This window comes from Trichomycterus rosablanca, chromosome 11 (genome assembly GCF_030014385.1).
Source record: "Trichomycterus rosablanca isolate fTriRos1 chromosome 11, fTriRos1.hap1, whole genome shotgun sequence".
Taxonomy (NCBI): domain Eukaryota; kingdom Metazoa; phylum Chordata; class Actinopteri; order Siluriformes; family Trichomycteridae; genus Trichomycterus; species Trichomycterus rosablanca.
Window position 1 is genome coordinate 27,183,691 of NC_085998.1, and position 20,294 is coordinate 27,203,984.

The 20,294-nt window shown below is 40.4% G+C and overlaps 1 protein-coding gene across 1 annotated transcript in view; it reads right to left on the minus strand.

Annotated features, from left to right (window-relative positions):
- Window positions 1-20,294, minus strand: part of hydin (HYDIN axonemal central pair apparatus protein) — a 262,192-nt gene that overhangs the window by 175,664 nt on the left and 66,234 nt on the right. The window contains exons 12-17 of the mRNA XM_063004123.1: window positions 17,154-17,377; window positions 14,734-14,801; window positions 13,665-13,900; window positions 8,557-8,657; window positions 2,818-2,953; window positions 221-385 (exon numbers count right to left, since the gene is read on the minus strand). Coding sequence (XP_062860193.1) covers window positions 221-385; window positions 2,818-2,953; window positions 8,557-8,657; window positions 13,665-13,900; window positions 14,734-14,801; window positions 17,154-17,377 — 930 coding nt within the window. The remainder of the gene's footprint in view (window positions 1-220; window positions 386-2,817; window positions 2,954-8,556; window positions 8,658-13,664; window positions 13,901-14,733; window positions 14,802-17,153; window positions 17,378-20,294) is intronic.

Here is a 20,294-nt window from a genome sequence, read left to right on the forward strand (position 1 = left end):
GGATCCCATTTTTTCTTGCCCTAAGAGCTAAATCGTGACAGTTGAACCTATGTAAGGCACTGTAAAAAATAAATAAATAAATGAATAAAAACTGTATTTTGCATTTACTTTGGTGGGCTTTGTTTGAAATGTATGCCTTTGTTTCACCATCTAATACAATTAAAAAATAATAAGGGAGACACTAGGTTCATTGGCATCAATCACACACACACACGCTCACCAGCGGAGGTCCCTGTCGGCCTAGAATTGCAATAAGAGCAGTGAGCTGCAGCTGACCCACTGCTTTAGCCTGGATGACCAGAGGGATCTGCTGTGTGCTGTATGGCTGGATGACTCCTCGTGGATGAGCACTGGAGTAGAGCAGCACTGGGTTCTCCTCATATTCCTACACGAACACACCATATGTTAGACACGTACTGGCCATAAAACAAGGCAAAATTACAGTAATCAGTTTCTTTGTTGGACATATTCATTTTATTTTTAATCAGCAGCAGCAGTTAGGGTTACACCGGAAAACATTGGGCCAGAGGAAGAAATACCCTGGACGGGGCATCAATTTATCACTGGCTTTAGCCACCGTCTGCCCTAGACACACGTCTGTGTAGACACCCAGTCGACCAATAATACAGCTGAGTTTCAAATCTGGAGCTCAGCAAAGGTGGGTATTGTAACAGACCACTGCACTACCCAAGTGCTTGTTGGACATACACCGACCAAGCATAACAACGACCAGCAAGTGAACATTTTATCCTCAAAGTTGATGTGCTAGAAGCAGGGAAAAATGGGCAAGGGTAAGGATTTGAGCGAATTTGATGAGGGCCAAATTGTGATGGCTAGATGACTGGGTCAGAGCATCTCCAAAACTGCAGCTCTTGTGGGGTGTTCCCAGTCTGCAGTGGTCAGTATCTATCAAAAGTGGTCCAAGGAAGAAACAGTGGTAAACCGACGACAGGGTCATGGGCGTGGGGAGTGAAGGCTCCAACAGACGAGCTACTTTAGCTTAAACTGCTGAAGAAGTTAATGCTGGTTCTGATAGAAAGGTGTCAGAATACACAGTGCATCACAGTTTGTTGCGTATGGGGCAGCAAAAGGGGGACCAACACAATATTAGGAAGGTGGTCATAATGTTATGCCTCATTGGTGTATATGTTAAATATTGGTTAATTAAGGTCAGGGGAGGTGGTCTGTAATGATTAAGGTGGATTTGGATGGAATAACAGATCTGTAGTTGCTCATGGAAATATTTATTTACTTAAATAATTAGTAATTTAAGTAGTAATATTGAACTACATTTTGTCATAAATGGTCACACATCATTTTTATACCAAGCAAACATACCAAGCAAACACAAAGTATTTAATGTAATGATTTCTACAAAAGCTTATTTGCTGAAACATTAAATAAAGTTGATCCATATGCAAATCTAAATAGCCGTTCAAAAGTGTCCCTCTACAATAGGAGAAGTGGCCTAATCTATGCCATGTGGCTGTAGTTTCATATGTTCTTCAATTTAGACTAAACTGAGCTCCAACTTCTCCAGATCTGTGCTTTTCCTCAAGTTCTTGACTTGTTTTGGATGCCATGTAACATACACTTCCATATAAAAGTTTACATACCCTTACAGGGGACATAGAGGTAATGATGGACATCACTTTTTTGATTCTTTGACTGAATAATCATGCACAAATAGTAAGTGACATTCCTGACTCTTCTGTTGTAATGGCTTATGCCAAGTTCACACTACACGACTTTCCAAGTGGTCAGATTGCTGTACAGTTCACACTACACAACTGGATCTCTTGCAATTGGGAGTCTTTATAGTCAGTGTGTATTTCACACTACACGACTGATCGGCAATAGGGGATTACAGACTATACGATCTTTTACCGGGCGGAATCGAAGGCGAGTCTATCTGGTCTCCCAAACTACGTTTTGTCATGAAGTCACACGCGAGAAGTGACGAAGGGTTTAATGATATCATGTCCAAAAATGCACATCAACAGTAAGCAAGCAATCAAAGTTGTTTGTGCACTGATATGCAGCATAAAAGCAAGTAGGAAAAATACACAAATCTGAGTGGATTGAGCTATGCCACCCGCAGGGATTGTCTCTTCTGTAGTGAGTTGGAGGTTAATAAATATTTTTTTGTAATGCATTGTTGGTATTATGGTTTGGCGTGGACAATAAGATCACAAATATTGTAAAGCTTGTGTGTGTGCCAATGTATTCGGACAGAAACCACATTATGCCCCAGTTCCACGTTTTTTACACTCCTCCCCAGAGTTTCCCCTCACCCCGTATCCTGCGTTCTCATTGGCTGTAGTTCGACATAGTACTTGCTGCCACTCGCAACTACTAGGCGAGCTGCTCGGATCAAGTCGTTAAACAGTTGACACATAGCGAGCAAGGGCCGAGTTTCGATCCCCGAGCAAATGCCTCCAAACTACTAGCAAGCGGCGACCAGTCAGCAAGCAATAATCAGGGCAAAAATCATGTAGTGTGAACTAGGCACTAGTCTTATAGTTGCATTCAATTTCATATTTATATGGGCTCAGAGAAGTCATTCTTAACTGTAGGTAATCTTAATCACTAATGAGAAATTAGAAAGCTAGGTCAAAAAATTGTACAAGTGTTTAATACATACATAAAATTTAATATATGCATGATAAATATCATGAAGTAACCAGAAATATGTTAATAATGTATGTAAAATTAATTTTAAACAAATAAGATTTAAAAGCAAGTTAGGATTACCTATCCTTAACCACAGGTCCATTAGCCTTTAATAAACATATAATGCATTTGTATTGATATTACCTGCTCTAGTAGGCCATAACATGCATGATGGTCTGTGTCATTTATCAGCCTGATGGACTGCTCATAGGGGTAACCAAGGAAGCAGCTCTGGAACTGAAGCACAGGACTCTCCAAGTGCACTTCAGGAACAACACAACTACGAAGAAAATAAGTGGACAAGATGTAAATTTGTGTTATGTACATGTTAAGGATCGACTGGGGGATAAATGGATGCAGGTAAGAACACAAATATTTCATGTTTTGTCTGCTCAACTTCATTTCATTTGTAAATATACCTCCATTCCTGCATTTCAGGCCTACAAAACATTTCAAAAAAAGTTGGGACGGGGTCAATTTAGGGCTAGTAATGAGGTAAAAAAAAACGAAATAATGATGTGATTCCAAACAGGTGATGTCAACAGGTGATTGTAATCATGGTTTGGTACAAAAGCTGCATCCAGGAAAGGCTGAATCTTTGATGAGCAAAGCTGAGGGTCAGAGGATCTCCAGTTTGTCAACAAATGTGTGAGAAAATTATTGAAATGTTTACAAACAATGAACCTCAAAGAAAGATTGGACAGGATTTGCATATTTCTCCCTCTACAGTGCATAATATCATTAAAAGGTTCAAGGATTTGAGAGGAATTTCAGTGCGTAAAGGCCAAGGGCGCAAGCTTAAGCTGAACGCCCGTGATCTTTGATCCCTTAGACGGCACTGCATCAAGAACCGTCACTCAACAATAACTGATATAACCACATGGGCAAGGGATTACTTTGGCAAACCTTTGTCAAGCACTACAATACAGAGTTACATGCACAAATGCCACTTAAAACTTTACTGTGCAAAAAAGAAGCCTTATGTTAACCATGTCCAAAAGCGGCATCGACTTCTCTGGGCTCGGAGGCATCTAGGATGGACCATCACACAGTGGAAACGTATATTGTGGTCAGATGAATCAGCATTCCAGGTCTTTTTTGGAAAAAATGGATGCTGTGTGCTCCAGACCAAAGGCGAAAAGGACCATCCAGACTGTTATCAGCAACAAGTTCAAAAGTCGGGGTCTGTCATGGTATGGGGCTGTGTCAGTGCCCTTGGCAAAAGTCATTTACACTTCTGTGATGGCAGCATTAATGCAGAAAAGTACACTGAGAAATGCAGTGCAAAACCACATGCTGCACACATTACAAAGGCATGGCTGCGGAAGAAGAGGGTACGGGTACTGGACTGACCTGCCTGCAGTCCTGACCTGTCCCCAATAGAGAATGTGTGGAGAATTTTTAAATGAAAAATGCGACAACAATGACCCCGTACTGTTGTGCATCTTAAGACGTGTTTGCAGGAAGAATGAGACAAAATAAAAGCTGAAACACTAAATCACTTGGTATCCTCGGGGCCAAAACGTCTTTTAAGTGTGGCAACAAAGGAATGGCAACATTACAAAGTGGTAAATGCTTTACTGTCCCAACTTTTTTTGGAAAGTTTTGTAGGCCTGAAATGCAGGAATGGATGTTTATTAATAAATAAAATGAAGTTGAGCAGATAAAACATGAAATATCTCAGGTTCATCCTGTCTGCAATCAAATAAAAGTCAATGTAAGAATGTTAAATGTTTTTTATTATTTGCATTTTTCATGCTGTTCCAACTTTTTCTGATTTGGGGATGTTGTTGAATGGTACAGAAAATGAACAAAAAATATGAATGATGTAGTATTTTAGAGTAGCAGGATATTTTGTTAATACTACAATGTCACAATTATTCACCCCTATATAATATTGCTACCCCCATATTTTGAAACCTGCTGCTAGTCTGTATGATCTAAAATTGGGTTTTAACATGATTAAACTATTGGGAACTCAATAATGAGCCTTAATGTGCTTCACCACCCAAAGCTGTCACTAAAGCTGGAAAAACATTTATTGCACCAAAAGAACATTGGGAATTAGAACATTCCTAGAGACACCGTTGGGAGTAATGTCCAGATGGTCCAACTTTAGGGAGTGGTAAAAAGCCCAAATTTCACCCAAAGACCTTAACTATACTATCAGGACAACTAAGAGAAAAACAGTGTTACTGCAAGTCAGAATGACCTGATGAAGGCTGGAACAAATGATTACTTAACAACCAAGGACTTCATGGCCAGACTGCATAACAAATACCACTCTTGACCAAGAACCACAAAAAGTGCTGACTAGAAATACTCCACAAGTCATTTAAATAGGCCTGAAACACAGCTCTATGGAGTGACACATTAAAAACTGACACTGTTTGATCAGCAGTACGTCTGGTGCCAGAAAGGAAAGGCTTCTAGGCAGAAGAATACTATCCCTACGGTCAAGCATGGAAGTGGGGAGATGCCCAGGTGGCGCTGTGAGATATTACTAGCACACCAGCGCCGAGATTCTGAACTCCTCAGTATTGCCACCGATCAGCTGGGTGCCATCTAGCTGGCATAATTGTCAGTGCCTGCAGCAGACGTTTCTGCTAGTGTGGGGTGACCGGATTATGTGGGTGGGGTCTTCAAACACTGTGTAAGAACCCTGATTAGCAGACAGAGAGGCGCCTGTGCAGAATGCATGGGTAAAGGCCTCCGCATACTTCCTACGAAAGTATGCACAAAGCCGAACACCGATTCGCGAGCTTACAGCGGTTTCGTTTTGCCTGTCGCGTCTGCTTCACGGCTGCAGGTGACGCTGTGACATTTATGATGTTAAGTTTTATGACTACCGAAAAACTATGGCTGTGTCCGAAATTGCATACTTAAACGGTACGTACAAAATTAGAGGCAGTGCGCACTGCTCGGATGGTACAGAAGTAAGCCCTTTCAGTATGGAAGTGTGCTGTGTTTGCATACACAAAAATGGCCGCCCAAGCAGTAGATTGTTCGGGTACTTTTCGCGTACTGTTTAATGAATACTACATATTCGGACACTACCTGCTCCTGCGTACTGTTCAGTATGGAAGTATGCGATTTCGGATGCAGCCGATGATCACAGTTGAGACGCATCTCAAAATTGTCCATGTATGTGTTCATGGCATGGCTCTTTTTTTACCAACCAATCAGGCGTTGTCGCGGAGTGTCGTCGTCCGTGGAGTGCGTGACAAGGCAAGCAAAGCCTCTGCGTGACATCCGTGGTTGTTCGCTTTCTCCGCAATTACATCACACTCCGCATGAAGTATGCTGAGGCCTTAAAAAAGGGTTCCACTAAGTGCTGTGGCGCGGGTCGGAGTAGACGTGAGCAGCAATATACCCACCTGCAATCAGGGATCCCCCAGCAGCGGAAAACAAATTGACTACGCTAAATTGGGAGAAAATGCATGAATAAAAAAGAAAAGAAAAAAAATGCATGGAAGTGGGTCAGTGATAATGTGGGAATGTTTTTCTGCTGCAGGAACTGGCAATCCTGACCTTGTGACTGGCATCATAGATTCACAGAAATACAAAAGAGGAGGAAAGTAGTGCCTTCTGTGGTGAAACTGAATTGCTTATATGTATCAATAAATATTCTATTCTTTACTGAGACTTCTTGTTGTATATTTCCGCAGCATTCTATGGTGAATAGGGCAGAATATTTCCAATTGCAACTGTAGCAGTCAAAAGGCTCAGAAAACTATGTATTTATGTAACTATGTAGTTGTGTATATCATTATGTATACAAAGAGTGGAAATTTAATCACATGGCTAAAGTAACTGGTTTTACTCTGTAGAAACAATGTACAGTGAAAACTCGACACACTTCGTAGAGAAATTTGTACCCTTAAACTCGACGTTTCTTTTAAACTCTCGTGTTTAGCTTCTTGAACAAAATTACTTCTTTAATTTCAAATTAACAATAAACAGCCGCTTTGTTCAGCACTTGGCTTGAGCGGTGCGGTAAAACGTCATCAAAGTGCTCATATGAGACAAATCAAATATTTGTGTGGAATAACCATCAAATCCACTCTAAAAGCATCCACATGTATCTGTGTTTAGCTGGATTTTTCTTCTGTTTTACTTTTAAACTTGTGTTATAGCTCGAGGAATGCATCAATGGAACACATTAACAGGGTTATCATACATCCTTATGGGGGAAAAAATACTTTGAAACTCAACACCTTTAAAACTCGACGCCACTCTTAAAACCAAATGACGGTGAGTTTCAAGGTACCACTGTACATACATTGGGCACTTGGGTACACCTGCTTGAATGTCTAATTGTCATGTGGCATTAGCTTAATGCATAAATCACACAGAAATGGGTCAAGCGCTTTATTTAATCTATACATTAAACATCAGAATAGAGGGAAAATGTGATCTAAGTGACTTGACATGGCTATTACTGCCTGACAGGCTGGTTTATTTTAGATTAAAATTAAATTTTGATTTTTACACAAAGCAGTCTCTGAGTTTTACACAAAATGTTGAGAAAAACGAAGATACCCAGTTAACAGAATTTCAATGCTTTGTTGATGTGAGATGAATAGGCTACAGTAACTCAAATAAAACATCTTTACAACCATGTTGAGCAAAAACAAAATGTAAAGTTAAAAATGTAAAGTTCATCAGACCATTAATGTTTGTTATACATATTTTTACCCGTTCAGTGAGCCTGTGCCCACTGTAGCCTCAAATTCCTGTCTTGGTTACAGGAATGAAACCCTGTTTTTTGTAAAGATGATTGGGGTTTCACATTCTGTTATTCATTCTCTTAATATCAAAGGAAGGTGTCAAATTTAGCTTAAAACAAGTTTAAAAGTTTAAAATATTTAATAGAATGGTGACCCTGATTATGGCTGGGGTAAGATCTTATATCTATGACCCTCATCCCTGCATGACTGGCTAAGAAATTATGTGTAACATGTAGAAGCACTTATATCATTATTAGTAGCTTTATGTATTGGGTAAGGTTCTGGTTTAAATGCATCGTGGAGATATGGGTGCATTTTCACTTAAATATATGGCTACAATGCATTCCAAACTGCTACCTAAAGCAAAAGAACTCATTGTCATATATATTTATATTCTGTTGTACAGTACAATCAAATTTTCTTCACATGTCCCAGCTTGTTTGTTGTAGCACAGTCACTACTAAAGCTGAGCGGGTTGAAAGCCTGGCTTAAACGCCCAACAATGGTTGCTTGGCAGAGCTGGAATTTAAAGCCTCATGACAGGGACTCCAGAGTGATTCACTAATCGACCAGAATGAGCAGTCAGGTTTTAACCTGATTTGATTAAATGTGTTTTGGGTTCAGGGTGGCTCTGTGAGTAGCACTGTCACCTCACAGCAAGAAGGTCCTGGGTTCGATTTTCAGGTAGAGTGGTCCAGCTCCTTTATGTGTGGAGCCTGCATGTTGTCCCTGTGTCAGTGTGGGTTTCCTCCGGGTGCTCTGATTTCCTCCCACAGTCCAAAAACATGCAATCAGAATAATTGGAAAGTGTGTGTGTGTGTGTGTGTGTGTAAAAAACACCCAGTTGACCAAAGGGCAAGCATAAAAATACACAAACGTTCACACATACAAGCCTGACTGCATGTATTTGGACATGTGTAAGGAAACCAGAGCACCTGGAGGAAACCCACAAGGACCCTGTACACAAAAAGAATCCTGACCGCCTGGCTGGGGAATCAAACCAAAAATTAAAGGCCCTTGATTTGGATGCATTTACACACTTGTTTTGATATAGACTGTCCCTATCCAGGTATGATATTGATATTTAATTACACAAAGTTTATGTTAGGTTGCATTAAACATTAAATGTGGTGTTTAAGTGTGGATAGCATACCTGCCCGTGATTGGAAGAGCCAGCACTTCCTCCCCGACTCCCTGCACATCGACTACCAGAGCCAGATTGTACAGCCGCACTGTGTTCAAGCACAAGGTCACCTGTAGCAGGCATAAGCAATATTCAATTACTGTAAGTTACACCACTCCCGACTGACCCTAAGAAAAAGTCATGTTTTAAAGGGAACAAGATGTGCCAGCATTACATTTGTGGTATTTAGCAGACGGTTAAGGGTCAAACAGTGGCACCGTGTTGGTGATGAGGCTTAAACAAGCAACCTTCTGATTGCTAGTCCAGTACCATAACCACCAAGCCCCCCAACCCTTTGCTCTTGCTGTCCTAATTCAGTGGTGGCTCAGTCGGTAAAGCCACTACAGGCAAGTTATTAATGTTGGACTCTTATGCAAGGCCCTTAATCCTCAGTTGCTTTGGTTATATCCTAACATAACATTTGGTTCTAACGTAATTACATCACATAATACAGTCATGTGAAAAAGTTAAGAAACCCCATGAAAACTTTGTCTTTTTGAACATATTTAAACATATGAACATTTGAGCTTCATTTTAACAATACTGAGAGAAACAAAATGTTAAAAAATTACTTTTAAACACAAGTTGTAAAATGTAATGAACAAAAATAGAAATTTTGTGAGGAAAAGTTAGGACGCCCACATTTATTACTACTTAAAATGTCTAAAATCAGAATCAGGGGCACCACACCAGCTGCAATGATTAGACCATTGTTAGAGGACATTGGAGTTTTATTTACACCTCAGAAATTAGTTTGGTTTGCTCTTGATTGTTGTTGAAGTGAGTGTTATCACCATGGTGAGATCTAAAGAGCTCTCTGAGCCTTTCAGAAAGAAGGTTGTAAATGCATATGAGTCTGGGAAGGGATTTAAAAAGATCTCAAAACAATCAGAAATCAGCCAAGTGATGAACATTTAAAACAACTGTCAACATGGCCAGGTCAGGTTGTCCTAGCAAGTTCAGCCCAAGAGCAGACCGCAAGATGCGTAAAGAAGTCTCCAATAATCCTACAATGTCATCACGGGACCTACAGGTAGCTCCTGCCACAGCTGATAGCAACATACATGCATCTACCATTAGAAAGAGACTGTACAAGTAAAAAAAAAAAACATCAGGGCAAGACTAAAGTTTACCAGAGAACACCTGGACAAAGACCAGGACTTCTGGAACAATGTGCTTTGGAAAGATGAATCCAAAGCTGAATTATTTAGGCACAGTAACAGAAGACATGTTTGGCGCAAACCAAACACAGCATTTGAGCACAAGAACCTCATACCAACTGTGAAGCATGGCGGTGGAAATGTCATGGTTTGGGGCTGCTTTGCAGCATCAGAGCCTGGCAAGCTCTTCATTATAGAATCCACAACGAATTCTTTAGTGTATCAGAAGGTGCTCGAAGAAAATGTAAGACCATCTGTCCAAAAAATGAAGTTGAAGCAGAGGTGGACCATGCAGCATTACAACGACCCAAAACATTCCAGTAAATCCACCAATGAATGGCTCAAAAGAAGGAAATGGAGAGTTCTGGAATGGCCAAGTCAAAGCCCGGATCTTAATCCTATTGAGATGCTGTGGGGTGATTTGAAACGGGCTGTGCATGCAAGAAACCCCTCAAACCTCACACAGCTGAAGAAATTCTGCATGGAGGAGAGGGAAAAACTTTCTCTCAGTTGATGTCAGAGACTGGTAGATGGTTATAGGAAACGTCTAAGTGAGGTTATTTCAGAGATGAGGTAGAGTGCCCTTAGGGTGTGTCTCTCCGCATGCAACGCTAGGTGGCGCCACACTCATCAATGTGTGGGTGGCAAAAATGCATCCGGCTGCTGCCCATGTTTTGGAGGGGATATGGGTTAACTTCGATCTCCTCGGTCAGGGCAGGGTTCGGCATAGACAGAGAGGAAGCACGATGCAAATTGAACAATTGGATGCGCTAAAGGGGGAAAAAAAGGGGGGGGGGGGGGAATAATAATAATAACAAAAAAAAATAAACAAAAAAATAGAATGACTCTTGCTTTGTGGACATAGTGAGTTGTTTCCATACAGGGATGCACATGGCTAGCAACAATGCTCAGATACGCTATGGCATTCAAACAGTGCTTGACTGGTATGTCAATCCTCATACCACCACCAGCCTGAACTGTTCAGTCGAGATTGAGTCAATGATTTTATGCTGTTTAAAGTTGGAAGCATACGATTCATTTTATGTTATTGTGTTTATACACCTGTAAGAAATGGGTGTGAAACACATAAACTCAATAATAAGCAGGGATGTTGACATTCGTCTGGCCATAAAGTGGCCACTTAAAGTTCTAAGGGATTTATTTGTTAAACAACACTTGAATGGAAATGGGTTTAGAGCCATATTAAACAACAAACCAATCATTAATCCACAATTAAAAGTTAATGAAGGCACAAATTAGCCTTAAACAGGTGTTCTAGACAAGACTGCACAACAAGCTTCAACAAGAATCTTAACTGTGATGACTAGCATGGTGATGACATGGTAGTGTGTGTTGTACTGGTATTAATGTATAAGGTACAGCAGTTGTTGTTGAGATTTTGAAGTATGTGTTGACATATCTCCAAAACAACAAGAGGTCCTCACAGCCACCTGTGGTGTGTACCCACTAACAGTGGTCTTAGAAGGTATATGCTATGATTCGCTGACAGATTTTTGGCAGCTATGACTCATTGCTGCCAAAGGACATGCAGGCTATGGTGTCTAGTACAGACCTACATGGCTACTATGGCTCAAGCTGCTCAAAATTGTAATCCTGGTTCATTTTAATCCAATATTACACAACACACAGAGCATTAAACCCTCTGTGTGCACTGTCAAAAGACCCTACAAAGTGCACACAGCTACTGGACATCAGAGCAACGACAGTAGATTGACGGATCAGATGAATCCTGTTTTCCAAAATGATGTAGACGACTGGGCATGTATGCAATGTTTGCCTGCACTGTACGATGATCCACCTCGCAATGTATAGAACGTCCTGGTGTCAGATACCATGTCTCAGTGGGTCTTAGTAGCTGTTATGTCAGTATTTCAGGTAGGTGGTTAATTTTAGAGCCGATAGATTTCAGTGACATAGTAGAATGTATATGTTTAATATGCACTGAGCGGCATGGTGGCTTGGTGGGTAGCACTGTCGCCTCACAGCAAGAAAGTCCTGGGATCAGTTCCCACGTGGAACAGTTCGGGTCCTTTCTGTGTGGAGTTTGCATGTTTTTCTCCATATCTGTGTGGTTTTCCTCCCACAATCCAAAGACATGCAAGTGAGGTGAATTGGAGATACAAAATTGTCCATCACTGTATTTGACGTTAAGACTTGTACTGGTAAACCTTGTGTAACCAGTAACTACCGTTCCTGTCATGAATGTAACCAAAGTGTGTAAAACATGATGTTAAAATACTAATAAATAAATAAATATGCAGTATATTTGAATGCTCATGGGTTAATATTTGAATTTGAATGTTCCTTTGTCCATGTTACAGTTGACATGGAAAGAGAGTCTGTGGTTGTATTGTGGGTGAATTGTAAAAGGTAAAGTTTACCAACATGTAAATGTACAGTCTACTGTCTTCATGAATACATATAGTTTAAAAAGAATATGTGTAATAATAATATGAATCCTTTATGTAGTGTAGCTGAGCAGCAGTAGACCTCAGACAATGGTCAGATCAAACGAATGCCATCCATACTGTAGCAAAACTTTAGCAGAGTGTAGCACTCTGCCTACACTTCGTAATCTTAGCTGTCGCTTCCATCCCGAAGAGCTGATCCTTCGTTCAGACCTGTCCGAATAACCAGGCCTAATTAAAATGAATGACAGAACTATCAAAGAGCAGGACCGGGACATTCTGCGTACTGACAGGTACAATCTCCAACTCATCGGAGCCCATAAACCGCCAGACAGATACAACATATTAGCCTTTATAAAGGTGTGACATTTAGGGATGATTGGAAAAGTCCACTGGCTGACACACAATGCGAGACAAGCCAGTAAGGGAAGCAAGGACAGATAATCTCAGCTTAGTCTGGCTTAGGGTTATGTTGGGTGCACATTACACATATACACCGATCAGCCATAACATTAAAACCACCTCCTTGTTTCTACACTCACTGTCCATTTTATCAGCTCCACTTACCATATAGAACCACTTTGTAGTTCTACAGTTACTGACTGTAATCCATCTGTTTCTCTGCATGGTTTGTTAGCCCCCTTTCATGCTGTTCTACAATGGTCAGGACCCCCACAGGACCACTACAGAGTAGGTATTATTTAGGTGGTGGATCATTCTCAGCACTGCAGTGACACTGACATGGTGGTGGTGTGTTAGTGTGTGTTGTGCTGGTATGACTGGATAAGACACAGCAGCACTGATGGAGTTTTTAAACACCTCACTGTCACTGCTGGACTGAGAATAGTCCACCAACCAAAAATATCCAGCCAACAGCGCCCAGTGAGCAGCGTCCTGAGACCACTGATGAAGGTCTAGAAGATGACCAACTCAAACAGCAGCATAGATGAGCGATCGTCTCTGACTTTACATCTACAAGGTGGACCAACTAGGTAGGAGTGTCTAATAGAGTGGACAGTGAGTGGACATGGTATTTAAAATCTCCAGCAGCGCTGCTGTGTCTGATCAACTCATACCAGCACAACACACACTAACACACCACCACCATGTCAGTGTCTCTGCAGTGCTGAGAATGATCCAACACCTAATTGGTACCTGCTCTGTGGTGGTCCTGTGGTCCTGACCATTGAAGAACAGGGTGAAAGCAGGCTAAAAAAGCATGCAGAGAAACAGATGGACTACAGTCAGTAATTGTAGAACTACAAAATGCTTCTATATGGTAAGTAGAGCTGATAAAATGGACAGTGAGTGTAGAAACAAGGAGGTGGTTTTAATGTTAAGGCTGATCAGTGTATGTAGTCAGTACATTGTTAAAAAGGATAGACAAGACAGCCCGGCTCAGCAGAATTAGGCTAGCCTTTGCATAGTGAAATCAATTCAAATATGTTTCAAATATGCAGTGGAAGAGTCAAAGGAAGAGCTTAAACACCTTGATATCCATCTGGCTCTGAGCTCGGATGGTGCCTGAACTGGGTGTCACTGTGAACTCTCTAGGCCTCTCAGATGCATTATCCCCTGGTCCCCAGCCATTTCTGTGTAGCTGTGAAACTTGCTGGTCACTGTTCACGCTGTTCCATTCTGTCCCATCTCCGGGAATCCGCAGACTGAAGCTCATAGACACCAGAGATGTATTGCTGAGCGAGCAGGTCAAGGTGTGAGGAAAGCCTGTGAAATACAGATCAGGATACTTAGAGTTAATGAAAAACTAAAACAGATCAAAAGTAACATGTACATATAAGAGTGTTCAATTTCAAAATGTGGTTTTGGTTGTTTGGAGTTATTTTTACACATACACTACATAATAAACATTGCAGTAATTTCATTTCTTCTCATTTCATATCATTTTTATGTTTTACCACTGCTTTATCTTAGTTAGGGTAGCAGTGGGTCCGGTTTCCGGTGTAATCTAAAGTCTTGCCAATTGTACTCACCAGTTTATAATGGGAAGATTATTATACTTTTTTTTTTAATTAAACGTACACACTTCCAGGAGACCAACTTTAATAATAATACATTATAACCATGTTCCATGTGGGGTGGCACGGTGGCTAAGTGGGTAGCACTGTCGCCTCACAGCAAGAAGGTCCTGGGTTCGATCCCCAGGTGGGGCGGTCCGGGTCCTTTCTGTGTGGAGTTTGCATGTTCTCCCCATGTCTGCGTGGGTTTACTCCGGGAGCTCCGGTTTCCTCCCACAGTCCAAAGTCATGCAAGTGAGATGAATTGGAGACACAAAATTGTCCATGACTGTGTTCGATATAACCTTGTGAACTGATGACTCTTGTGTAATGAGTAACTACCGTTCCTGTCATGAATGTAACCAAAGTGTAAACCATGACAGTAAAATACTAATAAACAAACAAACAAACAAGTGTATGTGAACCTTTAACCTAATGCAGAGAGGAAATGCAAATAGAAAATGGGAAAAGTACTGGGGTTTTGGAGTAGAAAAGTATTAACCATAGTTAATTAATAAAGTACAAAGTTCAAAGGTAATTTACCGTAGGACACAACTCCGAAGTCGAGCACTGGAATGCTGAAGTGGAATGTCGGGCCCATAACACACCCTCTAACACCACCACAGAAGAAAAGGACAAAAATAAAGTTATTTAAAAACCTTACAAACAGCCCACTGAGAATTAAAGAGAGCTGGGTATACAACATAAAACAGGAATTACTTGCTTAATTAGTAATTCAATTTTAAAGACCAACTAAGACAAAGTTACTGAGAGAGAAATAATAATAAAAAAACAAACAGAATAAAGACACCAAACAAAACTGATTTATTGTGGACAACAGTGACAAGCAGTACAACCCCAAATCAGTGTGGTGAAAAGGAATGGTAACATTACAACGTGCTAAATGCTTTAATGTCCCAACTTTTTTGGAATGTGTTGCAGGCCTGAAATGCAGGAATGGATGTTTATTAATAAATAAAATTTACATTTTCGACATTTAGCAGACGTCTTTATCCAAAGCGACTTACAGTAGAGTGACAGTACACAGTCTAAGCAACTAAGGGTTAGGGGCTTTGCTCAAGGGCCCAGCAGCAGCAACCTGGCAGTGGTGGGGCTTGAACCAGCGACCTTCTGATTACTAGTCCAGTACTTTAACAGCTAGGCTACAACTTGAGCAGACAAAACATGAAATATCTCAGGTTCATCCTGTCTGCAATCAAATAAAAGTCAAAGTAAATGTAAGAAACTCTGTGTTTTTTATTTTTTTATTTGCATTTTTCATGCTGTCACAATTTTTTCTAATTTGGGGTTGTATTTTTTTCCTGCTCCTATATTTAGGGGTCACCACAATGCATAATTCTGGGCCACATACCTGATTTAGCACATTTTTACACCAGATGCCCTTATTGGTGCAACCCCTTCTTGTTTTCATCCAGGCGTGGGACCGACACTGAGAGCACACTGACAAGTCTCAAAAGACATAGCCAATCATGTCTGTGTATGCGCCCAGGTGGCTTATAGCACCGCCGAGATTCGAACCCTGGATCAAGGCCATGGTGGGTTAGCATATTTTACTGCTGCGCCACTACGACTATTTAAACCATAACTGTTTATAACAAGGGCATTTACACAAGTGAATAACAGAGTGCCACCTTTCCACTAATCAGTTTGGCAAGTAACTGCCTAACTAACACTGACCAGCCAGCCCTCCTTCCCCCACAATATCTCTCTCCCCCACCTTTTAACCTGCACATTTATCCTGCACTTACTTTACATTACATACTACACACATATAAATATATACACTGATCAGCCATAACATTAAAACCACCTCCTTGTTTCTACACTCACTGTCCATTTTATCAGCTCCACTTACCATATAGAAGCACTTTGTAGTTCTACTGTAGTCCATATTTCTCTACATACTTTTTTAGCCTGCTTTTACCCTGTTCTTCAATGGTCAGGACCACCACAGAGCAGGTATTATTTAGGTGATGAATCATTCTCAGCACTGCAGTGACACTGACATGGTAGTGGTGTGTTAGTGTGTGTTGTGCTGGTATGAGTGGATCAGACACAGCAGCGCTGCTGAAGTTTTTAAATACCGTGTCCACTCACTGTCCACTCTATTAGACACTCCTACCTAGTCGGTCCACCTTGTAGATGTAAAGTCAGAGACGATCGCTCATCTATTGCTGCTGTTTGAGTTGGTCATCTTTTAGACCTTCATCAGTGGTCACAGGACGCTGCCCACGCGGCGCTGTTGGCTGGATATTTTTGGTTGGTGGACTATTCTCAGTCCAGCAGTGACAGTGAGGTGTTTAAAAACTCCAGCAGTGCTGCTGTGTCTGATCCACTCATACCAGCACAACACACACTAACACACCACCATCATGTCAGTGTCACTGCAGTGCTGAGAATGACCCACCACCCAAATAATACCTGCTCTGTGGTGGTCCTGATTATTGAAGAACAGCATGAAAGGGGGCTAACAAAGCATGCAGAGAAACAGATGGACTACAGTCAGTAATTGTAGAACTACAAAGTGCTTCTATATGATAAGTGGAGCTGATAAAATGGACAGTGAGTGTAGAAACAAGGAGGTGGTTTTAATGTTATGGCTGATCAGTGTACAATTGTACTGTACAGAACATGGGAAATTTGTGACTTTGGTGTGGAAGAAACTGACTAGCCCTGCATAGAGCATTAACTTTAACCCCATACAACCACTTTGAGCTGAATGACACCTAACGTCCAACATCAGTGTAGCTATTAAGACACTCAGATGACTCTGCATTAATGCTGATAGTTTTTGGATGTGATTATTAGGTGTCCACAAACTTTCTGCTTAGGGAATAAACAAGAGTAAAAGATAGGAAACAGGTGCAGTTCTGACTCCTTAAAAACAATGTTTAGAGGAGCAGTTGTGCATTACCATGTTCAGTCAAAGTGCAGAAATTTACCTAAAGGTGAGGCTGAGAGGCTGGGGATTTCCCTCCACAGTAAAATGAAACTCTTCGGAGAAGACGCCCAGTTTGTCGGAGGAGAAGTGGACCTGCAGAGCATGGCAGGCCCCTGCAGGTACCATGCCTTCAGCAGGGCTAAATGTAAAGCACAGGCCCATAGCTGTGGAAGGAGGCACAAGCCTATATGGAGCATCAATAAGGCCTTTATTTCTCACAAGCACCTGTGATAAGAGAAAAAAACTGTGAGAAGAAGTGTGCATATACACAATAAATCACAATAATTCAATCTAGGCCAAGTCCACTGTCATGCTTGTCTTGTAACATGTAATATTATAAATTAAAAAATGTATCTGTAAGACCTTTTTTTGATATTTTAATAGAACATATGTTTAACCATTTTATTTAGTTTGCTAAAGTTACAAACCCAATGCTGACTTGGCTACAAATGCTTTTCAAATGATGTACTATTGCATCACATGATTACACTTTCTGATTATGTAATTCAAACTACTTAAATCTTTACATATACCTTTAAGTAACAAACGTGTAAATAGGCATCCATATATTAAACATCATATTAAATACAAATCCATGTCTTCATTATCACTAACCACCTATTATCCAGGGCCGTGATGTATCTACGGTTAGTCAGGGCAGGAATAAACCCTAACACACCTAACCACAAGTATTTTCTCACACCTAGGGTTAATTAAGAGCAGCCAATTTACCTTAAGAAGTAACCAAATGAAACCCATGTGAACATGTAGAGAATGGGAGAAACTCCTTAGTGAGTAAGTAAAGGCCACAAAATTACCATATACCTGTAAAAAATATTGTAATAGTATAATATAATAGCGCTGCGTAGTGCATAGATGTTGAGGATGTCTTAGTTATTCAGATTTATAGGGTTCCAAATACTCTATAATACTCTACCGGTTATAATAATACTACACCTTAAAACAGGCGGGTATGTGAACTGGCTACTCTAAGATGATTCTTATATAGTAATATATAGAGTAAATAAGTAAGTAGATGGTTGGTTTTGTGATGCGATGCAATGAACTTGTGCCTAGTGGGTTTTGGACTCACCATGACCCTAAGCAGCACAAACCAGTTTATAAAGATGTAGTATATATAGCATTTTTTATTAATGTTTGCTTGTGATACTTGACATTTTCTTTGTTGTAAAATTATATTTATAAAACGGATAGTTCCGGTCCTAAAATCTGATTGGCTGAGCAGCGTTCGAAGCCGTTGTAAAATCCCCGATAAACGCACACCTAGGACCACCTCACATCATTCCATATTAATACGCCACTGAAAAGAAAAAGTTAATGTTATGTTCGCCCTCATATTGCCTAGCAACACTGTTAACCGAACTACCTTGCGTCGCGGAAGAATGCTTTATTGTAAGTTTATACACAATAAATACATTTATGAATTAAACAATGTTGTATTTATTGTATTATGTTGACCGCCGTTTTATAAAAGCAATAAGCCACTCGAGACCGTGCGTTACTGCTATGATTTTATCACGGGGAAAGAAGTTTTAGGCACTCCGCTTCGCGTCGTGCCAAAAACATCATTCCCCGTGATAAAAATCGCAGTAACGCACAGTCTCTCATGGCTTATTGCTTTATTATAAAACGGATAGTTCCAGTCTGATTGGCTGAGCCGCGTTCGAAGCCGTTGTAAAATTCCCGATATATGCACACCTGTGACCACCTCACATCATTCCATATTATACAACAGTTAGTTCCGACCTTACAATCTGATTGGTTGAGAAGCGTTCTAACCGTGCTGATATTCGTGATAACAGCACGGTCTTTTCACACCACAACTGTATTACTCCGCTGACGCGTTGCCAGTAACGACAAGCTTCATGCACACAAACGCGCACGCAGGCGACACAGACTTTTTTTTCCCGGTCGCGTTTTAAATCCGTTATCTGATATACAATCCAGTGCACTATGTAGGGAACATAAATCAATTATCTAATTCCCTATCTAGTGCACTGTGTAGGGAACATAAATCCGTGATCTGATACACAATCTAGTGCACTATGTAGGGAACATTAATGTGCTTGAAACGCGAACAGTTAGCTTAATAGCCCAGTTAGCAGCTCATAAAAGTTTTGTTATCACCCATATCCTTTGGTGTGTGCGAGAGGTTTTTTATTTCTTTTTTTCCCTTCGGAGGTTCTTGCCTTCTTCTTCTTGTTCTTACCTCCCTGAAATGAGTTTTTGCAACTTGGGATGTCTGCTTTGTAGTGTTAAACTTTATATTCGTTGTGGAACTACTTTTTGGCGTAAGGTATTGTCAATATTAAAGCATATTTAATATGAAATTCAGGGCTTCTTTGATTTATTTTCTTTCTTTATTTTGTAAAAACTGTTGTATAAAAGCAATAGAACACTTGAGGTCGTGTGTTATCGCAAATAACATCACGGCTGTGATGATCTACGGCACTCACCTTCGGCTCAGCCTGCGACCAAATCACAGCCGTGATGTTATTCGCGATAACACACTCCCTCTCATGTTCTATTGCTTAATTAATACGCTACTGAAAAGAAAAAGTACAAACTTGGTTGAACACTATTTTAACTCATGTTCTATACATGGAAATGTCCAGATTAATATAAACAGTAATCCTAATCATTAAGTGGGTTTTTCGTCCAAGAAATGGTGTAATAGTGTTTGTGGAGGAATGTTTATTGCGAATGTTATGTTCGCCCTCATGTTGCCTAGCAACACTGTTAACGGACTACCTGATTTCTCAGAAGAATGCTTTTTATAAGTGTTTTTGTAAATAAAAACATCTATAAATTGAACATTGTTGTATTTTATTATATTTTATGTTGATCGCAGTTTTATAAAAGCAATAAGCCACTCGAGACCGTGCGTTACTGCTATAATTTATAAAATCGCAGTAACGCACGGTCTCTCGTGGCTTATTGCTTTATTTTAAAATATGTCATTGACCCTTGTAGTTTCCTTTTGCAGGACTGTGTGTTCAAATTTAATAAGGCACAATGTGATGAACAGAAGGCATTGGGGAAAATCATTACTCTGTAATGTAACTACTGGGTTTTGTCACTGTTTTAGTTTAAAATTTAACATTTACTTGCCAATTTTTAG